Raw genomic sequence first — 21,177 nt, forward strand, 5'->3', positions numbered from 1 at the left:
TGATGATGATGATGATGATGATGATGATGATGATGATGATGATGATGATGATTGGGCTGACAAGACATCTGAACGCAATTGCCATAGATGGGATCAAAACAGCAAAATTTCCGAAGAGCAATACTGCTTGGAACATGCTAAATTATTCAACAATGCCTCACTGATTCCTAGATTCTTGGCTAGCATCTGAGTCATTGATGGTCCAGCGCTCCAGATGGGAACACCAAGTAGATTGTGAAACTGATATTTCTCCCACATCTTTCCACCAACAAAAAGCACTCAAGGCACCTGACATCGTTGTGGGAAGCAAGCTGAAATGCGAGGAGGTATACATTGGCCAGAATCGATTGGTCTCCTACACTGGTTGTCCTTTTTTGGCCTTCGAACAATTGTTGTGTGTCTTCAGGTCACTCCCAACTTATGGTGACCCTAAGGCAAACTTATTACAAGGGTTTCTTGGCAAGGTTTGTTCAGAGGGGTTTTTGCCTTTGCCATCCTCTGTGGCTGAGAGAGTGCGACTTGCCCAGGGTTTCTATGGCTGAGTGGGGATTTGATCTGGTCTCTGGAGTCATAGGCCAGCGCCTAAACCACTATACCTCAGTTACCCCTAGCAAGTTTAAAATATAAGTCTATATATATAAGTCTGCCCCCCCCCCCCCACCAAATCGAAATCATTAAAAAAACAACCCTGGAGGTTGGTGAAAGAAAACAAAATTTGAACCCTGGTTTCCCAGTGTCCTAGACCAACACTGAGCCATGCGCAGTGGATATATTCAAGAGCCAAGTTCCCCAATGACAATCATATCTCACATTGTCTCGTTGTTAGTCCTGACTAGAATAGAGCCATTGAGTCTGGTCAATGTTTGATCCCAAATATGAGAACTCTTTTACTGTTTCTATTTCCTCATTGTTTAGGTTGAATTCATGCAGATTCTCCATGTCCAGCAGGAAGCTTGCCTTTGTGCTTTCTTCCTTGATCTTCCTCAGTTGGTGTTCCAGGCCTGTAATGTTTTCTGCTAGTATTATGGTGTCATCTGCATACCTTAAATTGTTGGTGTCCTTTCCTCCTTTCTTCACTTCCTCTTCTTCTATGTCCAAGCCTTCTCTTTGTATAATAATTTCTGCATACAAGTTGAATAGATACGATGAAAGGACGCAGCCTTTCCTGACCCCATTGGCAATTGGGAACCATTTTGTTTCTCTATATTTTGGTGCATACGTATTTATCAGTGCCATCAACATTTGACTTTATTAACTGGGATCGCAGAAATAGAAAACATTGTGCATCCAACATTGTTCAGCGGGGCAATTAATAGTCATGTTGACAGATGCACAGCAGAAAAGGGTGCTGCAGTGCAACCACTGTGTAACTATGGCAGTCATGCCATCGAAACAGTGTCAATGTATTGTATTGGTTAAGGGTTGGACTAGGACCCTGGGACACCAGGGTTCAAATCCCCGCTTGACCATGGAAACCTACTGAGTAGCCTTGGGCATGTCACACTCTCTCAGCCCCAGAGCAAACTTTTATTAAACAAACCTTGTCAAGAAAACCCCTGATAGGTTTATCTTAGGGTTGTCGTAAGTCAGAAGGCATGCAACAAGGATGCATTTTGCCCCATATCTAGTGCTCCCTTGCTGCGAAACCATGCCTTAAATCCAGCCCTCTGGATCCTTTGATAATAAATGAAACTAGATAAAGGGGTGAACTGAATTCTAGAGCCTTCCTTTGTCCACAGGGATGTGGGTGCGTACGTATCTTTGCGTAGCTGGCTAAACATCCACAGTTTCTTTATCCCCCTCTTATCCTCCTACACAATCTATGTGCTGCCCCTTCCCGCATGCACAGAATCGAATATCCAAGCAACGTCCCTCGCCTGTTCCCACACCGTGTCGGAGCCTCTCAAGCTGCGCTGTGCCAATTTGCCGAGTAACATTTTGAGAAGATGATCGCATAATTAAAATAAAACATAAAATCACCCTGTTGTCGGAGAAAAGCTGTTGTTGGTCTAGTGGTCTAGTGGTGAGGGAAGGTGGGGGCAGTTGCCGTTGAACAGACAACTTTCCCCCACTCTAAGACTCAAGGCAGCTTGCAGAAGCCAAACTGGATCCAGCTTCAAAAAATGTATCATACTAAAGCTTATATATATATATATATATATATATTTAAACTATCAATAGAATTAAAAGCAATTAAATTTAAATGAAAGCAATTAAAAGCATGATCATTACAAAGAAAATGATGAGTGTTAGCAGTACAGCACCTTGCAAAAGGACCTCAAAGATCTGCCGAAACAGTGGTTCTCAACCTTCTTAATGCCACGACCCTTTAATACAGGTCCTCATGTTGCGGTGACCCCCAACCATGTGTCTCGGTTCCTAAGACCATCGGAAATATGTGTTTTCCTATGGTCATAGGTGAGGGGACCCCTGTGAAAGGGTCGTTCGACCCCTAAAGGTGTCACGACCCACAGGTTGAGAACGGCTGTGCTGAAACATAAAGGTCTTTACTTGCCTACAGAGAGATAGCAAGTAGGGTACCAGTCTAACCTCCCTAGAAAGGGAGTTCCAGAGCTTGGAGGAAGCCACTTGGAAGACCTTGTATCCTGGGTCCCCACCAAGGGTACCTATGAGAAGGATGGCAACAGTCCTTGAATCTCCCTAGGCAGCAGTGATATATATATATATATATATATATATATATATATATATATATATATATATAATCGTGATTGCTTGTCTGCGGTCATCAGGGGCTCATCCCTGGACCTCTTTGGTCACCGTTCAAAAATTCCCTTTGACAAGCTTCCTACCACATCTGTGACAATTTCACTTGCTGGAACAAAGTGCCCCTCCAGACTGATCGGGATGCTATTGGAGTAGGTTTGATGCATGCCAACTGCAAGCCACGTCCTTGGTGGAAAGATCACCAAGACAATAGAGAAAGCACACCTGCTCTCTTTGCAAGCCAAAAATTCTCCTCTGAAAACTGACTGGCTTGATTTTGGAAAAGGTGGAATGGAGAAAAGTGCCCCCCAGATAGGACAGGAGCAAACCCCCACACGTCCTCTCCATACATGTCCACTCCAATGGCAATGTTCCATATTTTACATGGCATCACTTCCGATATTTAAGGATGGTGGTCATGTCTTCTCCATCTTCACTTTTCCAAGGTAAGCCTACCCAGCTTTCTAAGTCATCCTTTGCTAGCCTTGGTTTCCAGACCTCTGAGCGATTGTTCATTAATCGGCAAACAGTTATTTAATTAGCCATGAACAATTATTTAATTAGTCAACTCATGAGCATGCAAGCACTCCGTTTCTCATCTTGGTCCAATCCATCAGAAAGGGAGATACTAGCTGATGGAGAGGATGGTCAACCCATACATGACTAAGAGCACCCACACATCAGGCCAACATCAGGTCACTTCGGAAAAGGTTGCTTCCCACATGTGCCACTTGTGAGCATGGCTCTGTGATCGCATGCCATTGCTGTGATTAAAAGAACACCATGTGGGTGTGAGGAACTTAGAATCGTGGTACTTTATGCACAGTCCGATCATTCCCTCCTTCATCTGGAATGTGGGCTTGAACCTTTCCTGTGTGCTGATGTTTCCCCTATAGCCATGTGGACTTCAGCCAAAACCTTGTGGGAGCATTATCCTCGCATGAAAATAGTTGCATGCATGGTTGTGCTTTCTCAGAGGTTGTATAAGTGTGATTCCCTCTGGCAGTCAATCCTTCTGCAAGCTTGCACACAGCTGTCTCGCTCCCTTTCAACCGGGTGGGTGGGGAGCAATGTCTCCGTTGCGCAAAATGGATTCCTTGCCCCATTGCTATGGGAGTTCTGAACCATCCTTCTCTGAATGTGGAAAAGCCAGACAGCCCTTGTATATAGGAGCCCATGCTCCCCTTTTGGAGTCGCTGAAACATTACTTGATTCCCATGGAGAGGATAATATTAGCTCATCGCTTCGCCAAGTGAGTTCTGAACAGGGTTGGAGCTGGTACCCAGTTGGGTCATGACAACCTCTCCAATGATCAATCATCTTTTGGGGTTTAGTCAACAACATGCCTATTCTCAAAATACACTGGAAATAGCACCTATTGCAAGAATCGTTAACATAAATCATCCACGAAAGGTAGGATTCAGCCAAACTCTGCTGATTCTGTTTTGGGTTTCATGGTTACCATATGTTTCTAGATCAGCGATCCCCAAACTTTGTTCCACCAGGTGTTTTGGACTTCAGCTCCCAGAAGCCCCAGCTAGCTTGCCCAACAGTATGGAATTCTGGGAGCTGAAGTCCAAAACATCTGCGGGACCAAGGTCTGGGAACCTCTGCTCTGTATCATAGATGAGGAAAATGTGGACCATGGTGTGCTCTCTGTCCCCGGATCCAAACATTTTTGTGGATATTAATTTATTTATGCTCCAAATACCTTCTCAGAAACACAATAGAAGTTGCAAATGACTTGAAGGCACACGACAACAACAACGACATGTGTTCAATAGTGTAGGGAATATGTAGGGGTTGTGAAAGACCTCCAATTGTGACCTACCAGGCAGCAGCCAATGTGAGAGATGGGGCTCACAACAAACTGATGCTTCCAGCTGCCTCCTGTGAGAGAGATCTCTCATGCGAGGAGCAATTATGACAGGGATCTTGCTTTTGACTGTCACATCGGAGATCAGTGGCAGGAGGAGGTGGAAAGATCTGTTTGCTGCAAACAGAAGAAGTGACCCTTGTTGCTTGCAGGAGCTGCTGTCCAGTAAGTCAGGACTGGAAAGAAGCATCAGGCCTGGAGAAACTGTTCTTGTTGTTATGTGCCTTCAAGTTGTTTCTGACTTATGGCAACCCTAAGGTGAACCTATCGTGGAGTTTTCTTGGCAAGATTTGTTCAGAGGGGGCTTGCCATTGCCTTCCCTTGAGGCTGAGAGCATGTGTCTTGCCCATGGTCACCCAGTGGGTTTCGTGGCCAGGCAGGGAATCGGAACCTGGTTTCCAGAGTTGTAGTCCAACACTCAAACCACTAACCATGCTGGCTCTCTAGAGACAAACTACATAACTAAGGTTACTAGGTAATTAAATAGTGCATGGGGATTTCTTGCCCGCATCCATAAAGTTCAGACTAGAGCCTGGGGTGGATTCACTGCCCTATCAGCTGGCATTGCAGGCGGCCCACATTTTTAGAGGCAATCCGGCCCACGGTAGATCCAGATGTGCCCATTGTGGATCCACACTGATTGGCACCACCTCCTCTATCTGGAGATCCAATCCAAACCTTTCGGCATGCAGAGCAGGTGCCAGCCCGCTGTGCCACCCATGGCGCGTTCCTCATTCTCGGAGCAACCAAGCTGTTTGATTATGAAAGCTTTATCAAATTCTTTCAGTCTTCAATAATATCATTGTCGAAGAGCAACAGGAGGAGGGGAGGGGAGGATCGGTAGTTGAGAGAGCCAAAACAAAACATCTTCCTATTATGTAACCCCAATAGCTAATGGGAACACACGTCCCTAAAAGGCCTTGGATGTGAGCCGCTGTGCTTTTGGGATTCCTCTCCAGATATTGAAATTCTGCTCATTATAAATCTTTTGAACTCTTCTGCTTTGATTCGGGTCCTTTATGGACAAAGGAGGAGAAAGATTTAATGGCTGGATTCATACTCTGGCCTTGAAACTGTGACCAGTTGAATTGGTGTTCCCCAGAGAGAGTTGGAAGGGATCCCCAAGAGTCATCTAATCCATCCCTTGGCAGTGGTATAACTCCTTGAAACAAAGTTGTCAAAAGACTGGATCAAATTGGGAATTGAAAGCTGCTGCCACACTGCAGAGTTAATGCTGCTTGACACCCCTTTAACTGCCATGGCTCAATGCTAGGGAATCCTGGGATTTGTATTGTGGCACCAGAGCTCTTGACTGAGAAGGCTAAATAGCGCACAGAATGACAAATCCCAGAATTCTGGAGCACTGAGCCATGGCACTTAAAGCAATGCTAAACTGCATTAATTCTGCAGTGTGGCAGCAGCTTTCAATTCCCAATTTGATCCGGCTAGTCTTAGTCGCTACCTTGGATCCTACTGGTTTGCTGCATGTCTGCCCAGAGGAAAGTGAAAACAGAAAATGGGATCAAGCCCCAAACCCACATATTCTGAGCAAATCTTGCCAAGAAAATGTGGATAGGATCACCTTTGGGGTTGCCATAGTTGGAAATGACTTGAAGACCCACACCAACTACAACAACAAGGAGTAACTGGTGGAGCAAACCTATCTATTCTCTCCCTTTTCTCCCTGTTTTGCTGCATATACTCAGTGGGGGCACCTGCAGTTTACCTTGCCTGTTTTTTGTGGGCATGCGGCTACCATAGCAGTAGCCAAAATAGACTGGATTATATTGTTTATTTAATGCATGCTGCTGCAACCTGACACTGAAAGCCTTTGTTTCCCCATCCCTCTTTTGCCATCTTCACAATGCTTCTAAAATTTGATTTGTTTTGAAATCTTCATTCACTATACTGGAAGCCATGGTTTTCCAAAGTTTGAAACCAGGGATCTTTGCCAGCAGTGCTTAGAGTTGCCGCAGGTTAAACCTAGGATCTTCTATGCTGAAAAACATGCGCCTTGTGACTGTGCCGCAGTTTAGTGTTCTGCGATGGAGCCTTTGCATGCGTTCACCCACTGAGCAAATTTATATCCCTTCTCTATATGTATCTGGAGGTGTCTAGATCTTGCAAGATTTGCTGACAACAGGGTTATCTGGAGGCCAGTAGAGTTCGTGCCCATTAAGGATAACTGGCATCTCTTATTTTCAAGTCGCTTCTTCCATATCAATATGGAAGAATTGGTAGATACAATTTAAGGAACCAATGAATTGTCAGTCTTGTGTGCATTTAAATGTACTATGTTTTTAGACTGTAAGCTGCTTTGGGTCTCAGTCTTGGAAGAAAAGTGGGAAACAAATAAATGTGATGATGATGATGATGATGATGATGTATACAGCTATAGGAGTTTGATTGCACTTGAGCTGCCCTGGGTCTTAGCTATGGCATTCTGGGAGTTGTAGTTTGGTGAGGAGGTACCTTGCATTCTAGTCCACTCCATCCAGGAAGCGATGTTAGTTACGTCATGACTTGTCGCCATTTTGAGAAGGTCTGCAAATGAAAATGGAGATTTTTTTGGGGAGGGGCACACAATAATCTGAGGTGCTTGTGAGGATGGGATGGAGGTATTTTCCTGTGATTTTATTAATTTGGAAGGCTTTTTGCATGGTTTGGAGACAAAACAATTGTCCCCAAGTTGCATCAAAAGGTTTGTTAGAATTTTGAGGAGCTTCCAGTTCTTGAAAGGACTTGAAAGCATGGTTATCACCTCATCCGCTGGCCAACCCAGGATGAAATCTTGTTTGTTACTCTGGTATCTTAACAGATGAATAAACCTTATAAACGGGGATTTAAAATAGCAGAATGATCTTCTCCCTGTGGATTTTGACCCAGGGCTAGGGAAAGCAACCCCTTGCAGGAAAGCTTTCTACCCGAGCGAAGTGGAGGGACAATGGTAGAAAGGGACCTGAGAAACAGGGACATTTGGTGACAAGGAGACCCCAGGCTCTTGGTGCGGTTGGCAGAATCCAGTCCTGCCCATTTAATACCAGTCTTTGTCAGAGAAGAGTGTGGGAGAAATCCGTTTTGTAACTGGCTGGCATAAGCCGGCGCGTGCTGCAGCATCTCGATGAGAGGCTTTTCTTCTCTTGCCTTTTGGCGGCTGGGCTAGCGATGGGGGATTTCGCATTTGTCCTGGTTTGGACTGTTTCAAAATCTTTCCAGTGTGATATCCCAGATAAAAGCATGCACAAGAGGGATCGGCTGCATTTTAGATCAGAGACCGTTCCTCCATCTCGCTGGCTTTGTCTTCTTTAGAACATGGGGACCTATGAAAGCGCCAGGCTGGATGAAGCCAAAGGCCTGTTTAGTCCACTTTTTTCTTCACAGCGGCCTACAAGAGAGACAGAAAGAGAGAGACATTCCTTTTATGGCCTGCCTTTCTAACACCGTAACGATAATTTAAAATAAGAGTTTATCTTGTGTTTGTTGCTTGTTTTGACATATGGTGACTGTAAGGTGTACCTGTCACAGGGTTTTCTTGGCAAGGTTCTCCCATTGCCATCCTCTGAGGCTGAGAGAGTGTGACTTGCCCAAAGTCTCCCAGTGGGTTTCCATGGATGAGCAGGGATTCGAACCCTGACCTCCAGACCATTAAACCACGGCTGGAAATTATAAGCCAGGAAAAAATTCATGTTATCCAACCCGACGTTATGGGCTCCTTTACCCATTTCAGAGAGAATCGCTTCTATTCTATGCCTTTATATTGTGAGATTGAGACAAGACAGGGGGAAAATTTTAAATCAATACATCAAATTAATATTATACTCGAATATACTGGAAGGCACATAGCTTCTCAGGGAAAAATGCAAAGTGTTATTAAGATAATTATTAAGTGCTTAATTTGCCATTTAAAATAGCTTCGAGCCCTTAATTTTTCAGTTGGGATGAACATTTGGAGCAGATCCGAAAGCCCTTCGGATCCCCCTTTAAGAGTGTAAATGTGCAGATATCATAGCAAATGATCCAGATATGACAGCCAAGCCACTCGGAAGGACATCGTAGTTAATGTGGCGGCAGAGACATCCAACCAACGTTTGTGAGCGATGGAGTCATGGGTTCATATTTCACAACACTCTCGAATCCTTCACATTCCTTTTACATGTGGAGTTATTTTTCAGCCATCGTACGAGTGAACTATTGGTTGCATAAGTAGGGCTTTTACAACCGTTTCACATGCAAATGGATCTTGTAGTAACTTTGAGATTGATGGAAAGAAGTGGTTGCATGAGCTTTTATAGACATGAGCCTCAGATGCATGTTAGTAGTAAGAAGTAGGCTCAAGTCTACAAAAGCTCATCAACTTCTGCCTTTCAGTTAGTCAGATCATCATTCACAATGGCTCATAACTTCCTTCCTCCCAAAGATTCTCAATGTCCCTCCCTTTGTTCCTTCCTTCCTTCTTTCCTTCCTTCGAGGCCCAAAGCTTTCCAAGATTCACCTTTGCCTACCCCTTACCTTCACCCTCCTTGCTATTTCCACTGCTATTCTGGGACAAGATTAATGGAACAGCATCAATTCTGCCAACATCCTGCCTCCATCTTTGAGCGATGCTGTTAATACCATTGTGGCATGAATACAAAATATGCCGCACGAAGCTAAGCTGATTAGGAGCTATTGTGAATCAACGGCTTCTTCCATCACCTCGGTGCTTCGCATTCGTTCTGGCGAAGGACGCGGAGGTCAATGAGAAGAAGCATATTCCATGGTGGGCAACCTCAGCGATGAAGGAGAGTCTCACCAGACTGGTTAAAATAGGGATGGACTCAAAGGATTTCACAGAATCGTAATGTTTGAAGCGATCATCTGATCCAACCCCTGCCATGCAGGAAGACACAGTCCAAAGATATCCAACAGATAGGCATCCAGCCGCTGTTTAAAAACCTTCCGAGAAGGAGACTCCACCATATTCCAAGGCAGCATTCTGTTGATCAGTTCTTACTGTTAGGAAGTTCCTCCTAACATTTAGGTGGAATCTCTTTCCTTATAGTTTGAATCCATTGCACCATGTCCTCATCTCTGGAACAGCAGAAGACAACCACACTCCACCCTCAATATGACATCCCTTCAAATATTTAAGTATGGCTATCATGTCGCCCCTTAACTTTCTCTTCTCCAGGCTAAACATACCCAGATTCCTAACCCGCTCCTCATAGGACTTGGTGGTTTCTAGTCTTTCCATCATTTTGGTTGCCCTCCTCTGGACACTCTTCAGCTTGTCCACATCTTTCTTGTGGTGCCAAGAACATTACACAATATTCCATATGAGGTGTGACCAATGCAGAATAAACTGGTGCTATTACTTTCCTTGATCCAGAACAGTGGTTCTCAACCTCTGGTCCTCCAGATGTTTTTGACTTCCTCTCCCAGATTTGCCCATCATTGGCCATACTGGCAAAGGCTTCTGGGTGCTGGAGTCCAAAACAGCTGGAGGATCAAAGGTTGAGAACCTCTGATCTAGCCACTATAATGCTATTGATGATCCAGCGTAGGATCTCTTTGGCGTTTCTAGCTGCCACAAGACCCCCATGTGGGCCATATTTGATCTGTGGGATGTGGCCCCCAGGACTTTCCCCTCAATGATCTACGTACAAAAATCCTTTTAAACAGGTCTACAGAACTTGGCATGCTCTTCTAAAAAGCCAGCACCTCCACCGAACTTCTTTTTAATGAGATGTGTTTTTTAATTACATGCTCTTTTCCGAACGCCATGTTAGTAATGTCAATAACATGTTGGCTGAGATCGTATGTCAGGGTTGCATAGAGTTCAGCTCCATTTGCGCCGGTAAACCTGTCCCTGGAGATGTCCAGTCTTGCTATGGTGACACATGTCAGGCTGATGTCCTCTTTGGATAAGTGGAACATGCTCTTTGTGGAGCTGCCTTTGGAAACTGTGTGGAAACTTTAGTGGGTCCAAAATGGCCTTTGATGCTAGGGTACCACTGAGACACAGTTTTACTACCTCTGTGAGAAGTAGTCATGTTACGCTGCCTTCCTTAGGGCTACTGATGCTCAGGATCAGAGAAGTCTATCAGTAGCATAATGCACCAACTGCTTCTGTTTCCAATTGGGACCATTCAAGTGCTTTTGGAAGTGTCAAAAGCAGGACCTGAAAACTACCTGACTCTTCCATCTTCCATCCTCTAATCTGATGCTCAGGTGTGGACTGGCTCTGAATGTGGCGGTTCCATTTAGGTATCATGGGCTAACAATAGCCATGAAATGGCCAATAGCCAGTAGGCCTTCTCTGCTTGGGGCTGTCAGGTGAAAAACAGGACCAGGCTTCTGGTTGTACACCAGAGAGAGTTTTATCAATTATTGCTTATAGGATGGATCTGGTGATGGTGATGCTGCTTTGGTCTCCATAAAAGGTCTGTATTTGGAGAATGAGGTTGCTATAACCATGAAACAACTGTCTTGCTATGGCAGGCTAATAACTCATGGAAGCTGATGTCATTCCTTCCCTTTCAGTCTCTTTTTCTAAGTCGGCATTGGCTCTTTCTCTGGTGAAAGAAAAGAAGAAAGGATGGAGAGAAACAGCAAACACAAAAGAGTGGAGGGAGGGAAGGGAGAAAAGAGAGAAGAAAGGAGAGGAGGAGAGGGGCGGAGGGCAGGGAAAGAAAAAAGATGGGGCAAGGGAGTAGGAGGTACAAGTGGGAAAAGAAAAAGGGCAGAGGGAGGATGAGACAGGAAGGAAGGAAGGAAGGAAGGAAGGAAGGAAGGAAGGAAGGGTATAAAAGAGAGAAAAGTGGGGGGAGGGAAAGAAAGGAAAAATAAAATAAGTTAGGAAAGGAAGGGGGGAAGGAAGGAAGGAATTGAGGGAGGGAGGGAGGGAGGGAGAGGTTAAAGGAGGGAAGAAAGGAAGGAGGAAAAGAAAAGAAAAAAGAAAATAAGTTAGGAGGAAAAGAAGAGGGATAAACACAAGAGGGAGGTGAAGGGGTAAAGAGAGGAAAAGGAAAAGGATTTGGAGGGAGGGAAAAGGAAGGAAGGAAGGAAGGAAGGAAGGAAGGGGTTTAAAAGAAGTAGGGGAGTTGAGGGAGAAAAGTAAGGAAAGAGAAGAGAAGAGAGGAGAGAAAAGAGGAAGGAAAGAATAAAAATGAATGAAGGGGAATAGATGGAAGAAGGAAGGAAAGAAGGAAGGAAGGAAGGAAAAATAGAAAGGAGGAACCATTGCTCCCTTCCCTTCCCTGCCAGGGCTGTGAGTGGCATCCTCCTGGCTCCTTCTTCCCCTCCTTCCATTAGTATGCAGAGGGGTCTCTCTGCCTGGAGAGGAGAGAGATGCTGCAGCAGCAACAGCAGCAGCAGCAAGAGCCAGAGCCAGAGCAACCAGAGGCAGCCTCAGTGGCAGCTTGCAAAGCCCTTCAGCTGGCCCAGCCTCCTCCTCCTCCTCCTTCTTCCCTCCTCCTCTGTTTGCTGCTGTCTGATGCTGCCTTGACAAATCCAGGCAGGAGGGTCCACAAGAGGGGAAAGCAAGCACCCAAAGGGAGAGGAAGCTTTGGCCACATCAGACCCCAACGCCACTTAGCCTCCTCTGCCAGCTCTCCCACCAGGTGCCTTTCCTTGCATTCCCTCCCTCCCTCCCTCCCTCCCTTCCCCCCATCACCCTCCTCCTTTTTCTCCTTCATTCCCTCCCTCCCTCCTTCCCTCCCTCCATCCTTTCTTCCTTGAGCATCTTCTCCGGCACTCAACTGGTTGGCGATGCTGCTGTGCTCTTCCAGCAGAGGCTGAGAGCTTAGGAGCTGCCCAGACCAGAGGGACAGAAAAGAATGAAAAAGAAGGCTTATTAGAGAGAGAGAAAGGGGGAAGACAAGGCAAGAGGAAGGAATACCAAGCAACAGGCACGTCTGCCCAAGCCGACCCAACCAACGCACCGCGCCTCCAAATATAGAGCGATATATATATAGATATACAAAGCTGAAGCACCTTACCAAGCAAAGCCAGCGAGTGAGTGAGCCAGAGAGTTGGCCGAGACCAAGCAGAAGAGAGCCAGAGCCAGAGAGAGAGGAGAGGGAGACAGAGACTGTCTTTCCTTTTGCCTCCTCCTCCTCTCTTCTAGCATGGTGGATGTATGGACAGTCTCGCCGAGCAGAGGTTGACAGCGCCCAGCCTCCCAGCTCCACACCTGGAACACTACAGCGTCCTGCACTGCACCATGACCTTGGATGTCCAGACGGTGGTGGTCTTCGCCGTCATCGTGGTCTTGCTCCTGGTCAACGTCATCCTCATGTTCTTCTTGGGAACCCGCTGAACGGACCGGGGCTGGGCTTCCCACGATCCATATTTTTCTTCTTGAATCCTTACCACCAACACCGTCATCTCCGCTGCTTTCTTTTTTTGGTTGTGCCAATCTGTTCGTTTTTCTACTTCTTCTTGTGGTCCCCTGGTAGAAGGAGGAGGTGAAGCTCCGCCACGTTGCAAAAACCACCACAAAACCAACTGACGCATCCCCCCTTCCCAAAAAACATTGTTTTTGGCCCCCTCAATAAAAAACAAACCAACCCAAGAGAGAGAAAGAGAGAGAGATTACATACATTACAGAGAGAATTGTCTCTTCTGAAAGGGGAAGAGCAGCCAAGAGCATCAACATGGCCTCGTCGTGATCTGTATGACGTTGGTATATTATCTCTCCATAAAATCTTTTGTCATGTCTTGTCTTTTAAGCATGCCTGTAAGTGTATTTGCTTAATGCCCCGTTCCTTATTTATGATCGATTGATGGACAGATGGATTGATATTTGCTTAAAAATATATGAAACAGCAAAGATCTGTGCATATTTGTTTTGATATTGATGGCTTTACATGTCGGTCTCTCTGCACCGAATCACTGCCTGGATTTCTTGTCATGTGCAAAGGATCCATGGAAGGGTGAGATTTCAAAGCAAAGGAGGGGGTTTGCTACCGAACAAGCGATGTAAGGCTGGTTATATTGGCTTTAAACAAAAATGAGAAAGAAAGAAGAAAGCCAAAGCCCTTCAGGGTAATGACCCTGATATATTTTGGCTTGGGACCAAAATAAGTGTCACTTTCTGCCAAGCCATCGCAAAAGCGGATGCCTTTGGAAAGGTGGCAAGTGCAGATTCGACATTACATTTGGGTTGATGGATAATAGTGAAGATCAAAGGAAAGGGAATGGGTCTGAAAAGCTTCAGCCACTTTGAAAGAGGGGTGCTGGGGTTGTTCATTGCCTTGAGAGTGTGACTTGAATCCTCAAAACCTTCCTTCATGCCACCGTCTTTGCGGTTGCTGGGTCCAACCTGGTAGCAAAAAAGCAACCAGCTGGACTTGGGCTGCAACTGGTTTCTTCCCCGTCTTTGCAAACTGGCAAAGAGAAGAAAAGAGGGCTTTGTTGTAGTTGTTTTCTTGAAAGCATGCTTCTCTTCCTTCTCTGTTTCCAAGAGTCTTTGGGGCTTCAAAGCTGGCAAGGGAAAGGGGGGGGGGGATGAAGGCATGTCTTGACCCACCACTGAGAGAACATGATTTCCAAATGGGAAGCTTAGAGTGACTTCATTGCCATTGATTTCCTTGAGAACAAAGTGCTGAATGAGGGGTTACAAGACTGGGCAAAGAGAGGTTTGGTCATCTTTCTGTTAAAGCAGGAGGGGGAAAAGAGAAGCAAAAATTGTTCTGGAGGAGTGTTGGTCATGATCAGAGAGACCTATGTGTGCACATGTGCCTTCAAGTCTCCTGTTGACTTATGGAGACCCCATAAATTTCAGAGAATGTTCTTAGGCAAGGGATCCTCAGAAGTGGTTTTGCCAGTTCCTTCCTCTGAAATATAGCCCACAGCACTTGTATTTGTTGACGGTCTCCCATCCAAGTACTCACCAAGACTCATGCTTCCAAGATCAGATGGGATCTGGTGCCTTGGAGGCATTTAGGCCCAGAGAGACCTCAAGTTGCCCAAATTGCCTCTTTGAATGATGACTTCTTCCTGAAACCATGTGAATAGGAAGAGTAGGATAGGATGCAACCCCACTACTGCTTTTGAAATGGTTGTCCCAGAGGGGAGGAATCCTGTAAATGATTAATTAATTAGTTAATATATACATGAATCCATATGTGTGTCCACATGTGTCTGAGCATGCAGGCACACAGTGTATTTGCATATGCATTTGTGCTTGCTTTCATCCCAAGGATGCCTACATTTTATCATAACTACAAGCAATTAGAGGTTGTTCTGCTGCTTACTTCATTCCTAGCACATAGTCTTAAGCGTGAACTCTGCTAATAGTCCTACCTGTAGTTGACCAGTTGAATCAGTGGAATTTATCTATGTGTTGACTTTTAATATTTGACAGTTCGTTGAATCGGTCTACTCTGGTTGAGAGTATCCAACAGGATTCCAGGCTTTATCTGCTCAATATGGCCGAATGTGTAAGAGAGAACATATGTGTGTAAGCTGAGTGTACAGTTAGACACTATTGTGAAGAGTCACGTATGACATTAAGAAGAGTATCACCAGCTGGGTTCCTCAACTTGATAAAATCGTAAAGACAAGCTGGTGGGAAAGCGCTGGGGGTTTCTTGTTGTATTTGGGGATGATGGAGATGAGGATGATGAAGATGATGATGGCTTAATTCCTTTTGTTAGGGTTAGACTAGAGTTTGTTGTTGTTGTTGTTGTTGTTGTTGTGTGCCTTCAAGTCATTTCTGACTTATGGCGACCCTATCAAGTCAACCTATCCTGGGGTTTCCTTGGCAAGATTTGTTCAGAGGAGGTTTGCCATTGCCTTCAACTGAGGTTGAGAGAGCGTGATTTGCCCAGGGTCACCCAGTGGGTTTACATGGCCAAACGTGGATTCAAACCCTGTTCTCCAGAGTTGTAGTCCAATGCTCAAACCACTACACCATGCTGGCTCTCTAAGCTAGCACAGACCAAGCGAATCAGTTGGATTCCCCTCTGTGTCAGCTCAGCATTCAACAATGGATTCAATGACCCTAGTGCAGATCAACCAACAGGATTCCAGCCGATCATATTGAATATAAGACTGAATATATACAATCAGTGTCAGCAATATTGTCAAAAGGCTACTGCTTGCATTTTCAGGTAGATCTTGTCTTGCTCACTTGTTGGCGAACTCGAAGGAACAGGTGTGACCAATTCTTTTGTGAAGTTTCTGTGGGTCTGAGGAACCATCTCCAGCGAGACCATTTGGTTCGGACCATGCGTTCCCCTAAGTATTTAGCCTCACTCACAAGCTGGTGCCACCGTGAGACAAAATGGTTTGGCTGGATTCTTCAAACTCCTTTATTATCATTCTTTTTCCAGGAAGGAGATTGTATAGAAGTCCCTTTGCCTCCTCTTCTTTTGATCCTGAAGAAATGTGGAGTGATATAACCGGCCAGGAGGGATGGGAGCATGAGTCATCGGAGATGGGTGGATGGAGACGTGGTTTTTAGCATCTCAGAACGTTGCTTGTTTCGCTAAGGTTCAGTGGGAATGTGTTTATCCAAAAATAACGGCAGCCGGGCTTTGCTTGGCAACAGGCAAATGCCACACTGCCACCTGGATGAATCACATTTTGCAAAATGTGGAGAGTTTTTGCCAGATCGGCTTTGCGTGCGCATGAGTGAGAGAGAGAACATTTAGCATGTGAACTAATTTTTCTCTCCGTGATACATTTATTTGTTTAATTATTTATTTTCATTTTAGCCATTGTACTCCTCGACCCCCAGTAGTTTGGGCATCCCTGCAAGCAAATTTGGGGTGCCTTTAGGTACATCGCAGGAGGCATATTAGCTAATGGCAACGGTCACAGAACGCTGCTGTTTCTGAAGAGCCTTGCCAAAATGACAGATGCAGGTTCTAAATGCAGCCTGAAAGCTCACCATTCAGAACCAATGCTATAAATCATTGCTAGGGTATTCGTTCCCTTTTTTCTTGAAGACTGAAGGAATCAAAGACACCAGAATCATATGCTGTATATTGTTGGTCACCCGGAGAAAGGAGACATAGAAAGCCCAATGTGGATTAAAAATTGAATGGGGTGAACTTCCAGATTCGAATGGCCTGATTCCACGCATGGTTTGCTTGTGAAGTCTTGTTGCGTTTGGTGGAAAGGACTCTTGGATGAAGATGAACAAATGAACAGACAAACCCAGAAACCATCAAATTAACGTCTGCCTTGAAAAGGGGATGGTAGCCATACTATAGTTAGCTGGAAAGGCATTACTACCTCTTGCTTTTTTGCTTCAGCTTTGGAAGACTTCCAGAGGAGGCCTTTCAGAGCTTGAAAAAGGGGTGGCCCAGAGTTTGGGGGCCGCAGAAAAGGCTTTGAGGGGCTACCAGTGGCCCTGGGTGTCCATATCTTTGCATACCCTTGTGATATACCTTGCTTTCGAAGAAGGTACCACCGGGAAGGGTAGTCAGTGAGACTTGGCGCATTGGTAGGATTGCATGTGTAGGACTGCAGACAAAAGGTTGGGTGGACTCACTCCAGGGAAAGTCACATTTCCAACGAAAGAAATGCATTTCTAATTGCACCAGTGGTTTTTTTTTTTACTTGGTAACCAGGAAGAGGTATCTAAATACCCTAAAGGCACCAAGTCCTTTCCAGTCTGAGAAGCTAAGCAAGGTCAAGCCTGAGGTCCTTTCATACTATGCAGTGACAGCAGTGTATTCCACTTTAATAGCCATGTCAACATCTTGTGGAATCCTAAGAGTTGTAGTTTGGTGAGGCACTAGAGCTTCTCAATCCTGCAAACCTCAGGATTCCATGAAATGCAACCATGGGAGCTGAAGCGGAATCATAGTGCTATAACTGCGTAGTGTGTTAGGACTTGAGAAGGAGATTGCCAAGGAATATCTGGTTCTGTGAGCCAGTGGTATTCAACGTGGACTGGACTGGTTTTGGCCATTAGCTGTTGGTTCCTGGTGAGTTTGCACCCATGAAAGAATTGGGCACAAATATGGTGTCGATCCATGACACATTGGGGGGGATAATTGCCACTCGCGCATAATGGGTCCTTGTTGTACGTCTTCAAATCAGTTCTGACTTAGGGCAACCCTAAGACGAACCTATTATGGGGCTTTCTTGGCAAGATTTGCTCCTTTGCCATCCTCTGAAACTGCGAGAGTGTAACTTGCTTAAAGTCACTGAGTGGATTTTCATGGATGAGTTGGGATTCAAACGCTGGTCTCCAGAGAGTCCTTGTCCAACACTCAAACCACTGTTGCCTATCTCAAGAAGCCCTGCTGTAGGTGATATCCTAGGAGAGGGCCACCATGAGACAAAGTCAACTCGTAGGAACATAACCTGCAAGAAAATCAGGTGCAGAAAGTTGTAGCTTTCTAAGCAGCGGATAGGCTAAGGAGAGGGGAAAAATCCGATTGGGACATCTTTTCAACTTTTGGAGATTAGATCTGAGTAGCTTTGCAGTCATGGCAGATGATGCCAGTGACGCTTAGTACTTTGCAAAATGTGAAGGCTGGTGATAGAAATGGACTCCACACTCCCTGCCTCTCTTGCAAAGTCAGGCTCTTCTGTAGCTTCTGCTAAATATTGCCATGGCAAGATGTATTGCCTTCCCCTCCTAAAATGCTCCCTTTCTGTGTTCATAGTCTAAAGATGGCAGGAAGAAAGGCAGACCTTCCTTCCATTCTTTTCCTTTCATAATGGTTTCCATTACCTGCTGCCTTGGAAGTCTCCATGGACATGGGTTTTAGGATGAACTGCATAAAGCCTGGATCTTGTTGGTCAGGAGTGGAAATCAAGCCACCCTCCAGATGTTGTCATCCCAGCAGCCCCAGCCAGCGTAGGCAATGGTGAAAAATACTGGGAGATGCATTCCTACTATATCTTGAGGCCTGCAGGATTTCCATCTCTATATTTGGGGGGGGGGGGGGGGGTGTCTGTCTCTGCCTTCATGTTGCCTTTCTACTTATGGCGACCCATGCATTTCATAGGGTTTTCTTAGGGAGGTATCCTCAGTGGTGGTTTTGCCAATTCTGTACTCTGAAATATAGCTTACATAACCTGGTGTTTGTTGGCGGTCACCCATCCAAGTACTAACCAGGGCTAACCCTGCCTATCTACCAAGATCAGGTAGGATCTGGTGCCTTTGGAGTTGGCAGTTCCTCCTAAAATAGACTCATAGGCCTGTTCCAGACTGCCAAAATAAAGCTGCTTGGGGTCTCTTTGGAGGTATGCTGTTTAAATGATGCATGCATCCTAAGAATCCGGAAGCTGCACCAAAGCTGCCCTCCAGTGCTTAGGAATGGAGTGTGGCTTTGGCACGACCTCCGGACTCTTAGGACCCATGCATCATTTAAACAGCATACCTCCAAAGAGACCCCAAGCAGCTTTATTTTGGCAGTCTGGAACAGGCCATAGTATCATTGAAAGTGCTAACTCACTCTACAACAATGCACTCACTGGTCTGGCCTAGTTGGAGAATCCCAGTGGGGTATAGTAGTAGTTTGGGTGTTGGACTAGGACTCCGGGAGACCAGGGTTTGGAAACCCACCAGGTGACCCTGGAGCAAGTCATACTCTAAGCCTCAGGAGTAAGTCATGACAAACCAGAAAGAAATCTGACCAAGAAAAACTTGACCTTCCATGGAGTATGATTCTGGGAGGCCAGGGTTGGAATCCCCTCTTGGACATGGAGATCCAGTGTGTCACCTTGGACAGGTCACACTCTCTTGGCCTTGGAGGAAAGAAATGGCAACCCCACCAAGGAGACGCTGTGATAAGTCCACTTTGTTGCTGTTGTTGTTATTATGTGCCTTCAAGTCAGTCCCAACATATGGCGACCCTAAGGCAAACCCACATGGGATTTCCTTGGCAGGATTTGTTTGTTATTCATTATTATTTTATTTTATTGATTGTATTTATTAGGCTGCCTTTCTCCCAGATTGAGAGCTGAGGTGACTCACAGAAGGAATTTGTCCAGAGGAGGTTTGGCTTTGCTTTCCTCTGAGGTTGAGAAAGTATGACTTTGCCTAAGGTCACCCAGTGGATCTCTATGGCTGAGTGGGGATTTCAACCCTGATCTCATAGTCCAGCACTCAAATCACTGCATGCTGGCTCCTTAAGGATGCCATAAGTTGGAGATGACTTGAAGGCACACAACAATGACAATAACAACACAACAACAACAACTCAAGTAGGATTTAAATAGATTTAGTTACCATAAGACTTAGTTTCCAAGAGTAGAGTTTGTGGACTCCAGCAACCTCCTCCCTATCTTGCTTCCATGTTGCATTCATCCTATGGGTCCTGCCAGGCAGGTAGGACAATGTCAGAAGTGGAGATGGGCCATCCTATTACAAAACAACAACCTTGCATCTATAATGTTGCACCCACACAGCAGAAATAATCCCACTTTAACTGCCACGGCTCACTGCTATGGGATTCTTGGACTTGTAGCTTTGTGAGACATTGAGCCTCCTCTATCCTAGAGCTCCGGTGCCACAACAAACTACAAATCCCAGAATACCATAGCATTGACCTATGGCAGTTCAAGTGGTGTCAACCAGGATTATTCCTGTAGTGCAGATGCAGCCTAAGCAGATCTTCCAGCAGTCTCCCCATGCCATGTATATCCTTTCTCTATCTATAACGAAGTGCAGTTCCCAGAACTCTCTAGCATGGTGCCATGGCAATTAAAGTGGTCTCAAACTGGATTATTTCTGCAGTGCAGATATAGCCCAAGACCAATAGAGCTCCTAGCAATGATGAGTACAGCGCAGATGCAGCCCAAGACCAGAAGAGCTCTAAGCAATGATGGGTACCATCTGCACCTTAGAGATGAAAAGCCCTTACTTGGCAGTGCCATTGCCTAAGCAGCCTTCCGAATTATTTGCTACGGTACCCAAGAAGAAGGCTGTCTGCAGTATCATAGCAACCCCAGCATCACTGTGCATGGCAGCCGTCTTCCTCCAGCGCTCCACTCCAGTACCTTAAAGCTGCAGGTATCTCTTGAGATAAGAGGATTTTACACACACACACACACACACACACACACACACACACCAAATCCCATTTGCCTGATGCTTTCACTGAGAAGTAGCACCTTCCCGTGCCAAGTGAATGCTAGGCATTGAGATCAGTATCCTTGCAATGAGGATGGTGGCACTGGTGAAGATGAGGATCTTCTTATGTTTTATCACATTTTTTTAGCCATATCGCTATCTTATCATGACTGACGCATTTCTTTGAGGATGGGGATCTTGTGATATGCCTCTGTGACCGACGATAAGGATTTGCTTATATTTCGTTCCATTTTTAGAGAGATCATTATCGATCAACATCTCTCTGCTCCGCTGATAAGGAAGGTGAGGACGATGGGGCCAAAGAGGATTTGGTTCTGCTTTATTCCACTTTTGGAGATGTCAGGATGTATCTATTCTGATGTGACTTTATGGTAGTTTGATCTGATTGGCTGGATTGGCCCAATTCCAATGGTTACTTCCAACCAAAGAAGACCCATTGGACCAAGGGATATACTTTAGGAACAACTTTACATTCAGCAATGGATCAACTTTAGGTGGGCCTAGCCATTGGATATAGGCCACCTTCATC

The 21,177-nt window shown here is 45.5% G+C and overlaps 1 protein-coding gene across 5 annotated transcripts in view; it reads left to right on the top strand.

Moving 5' to 3' along the window:
• The window catches only part of ARHGEF9 (Cdc42 guanine nucleotide exchange factor 9), a 128,025-nt gene that overhangs the window by 29,022 nt on the left and 77,826 nt on the right, over positions 1-21,177 (top strand). Inside the window, exon 1 of one of the 5 annotated variants that reach the window (XM_042479350.1) lies at positions 13,057-13,264. The exons of 2 other annotated variants lie outside the window; for them this stretch is intronic. Coding sequence is in view for 1 of the 3 variants with exons in the window: in XM_042479346.1 (XP_042335280.1) it covers positions 13,260-13,268 (9 nt within the window). In the remaining 2 variants the exon portion in view is untranslated. Of the gene's footprint in view, positions 1-13,056; positions 13,269-21,177 lie in introns of those variants that run through there. 2 more of the 5 variants (XM_042479347.1, XM_042479346.1) reach the window with 2 other exon arrangements.

The sequence above is a fragment of the Sceloporus undulatus genome, chromosome 7, assembly GCF_019175285.1.
Source record: "Sceloporus undulatus isolate JIND9_A2432 ecotype Alabama chromosome 7, SceUnd_v1.1, whole genome shotgun sequence".
NCBI lineage: Eukaryota > Metazoa > Chordata > Lepidosauria > Squamata > Phrynosomatidae > Sceloporus > Sceloporus undulatus.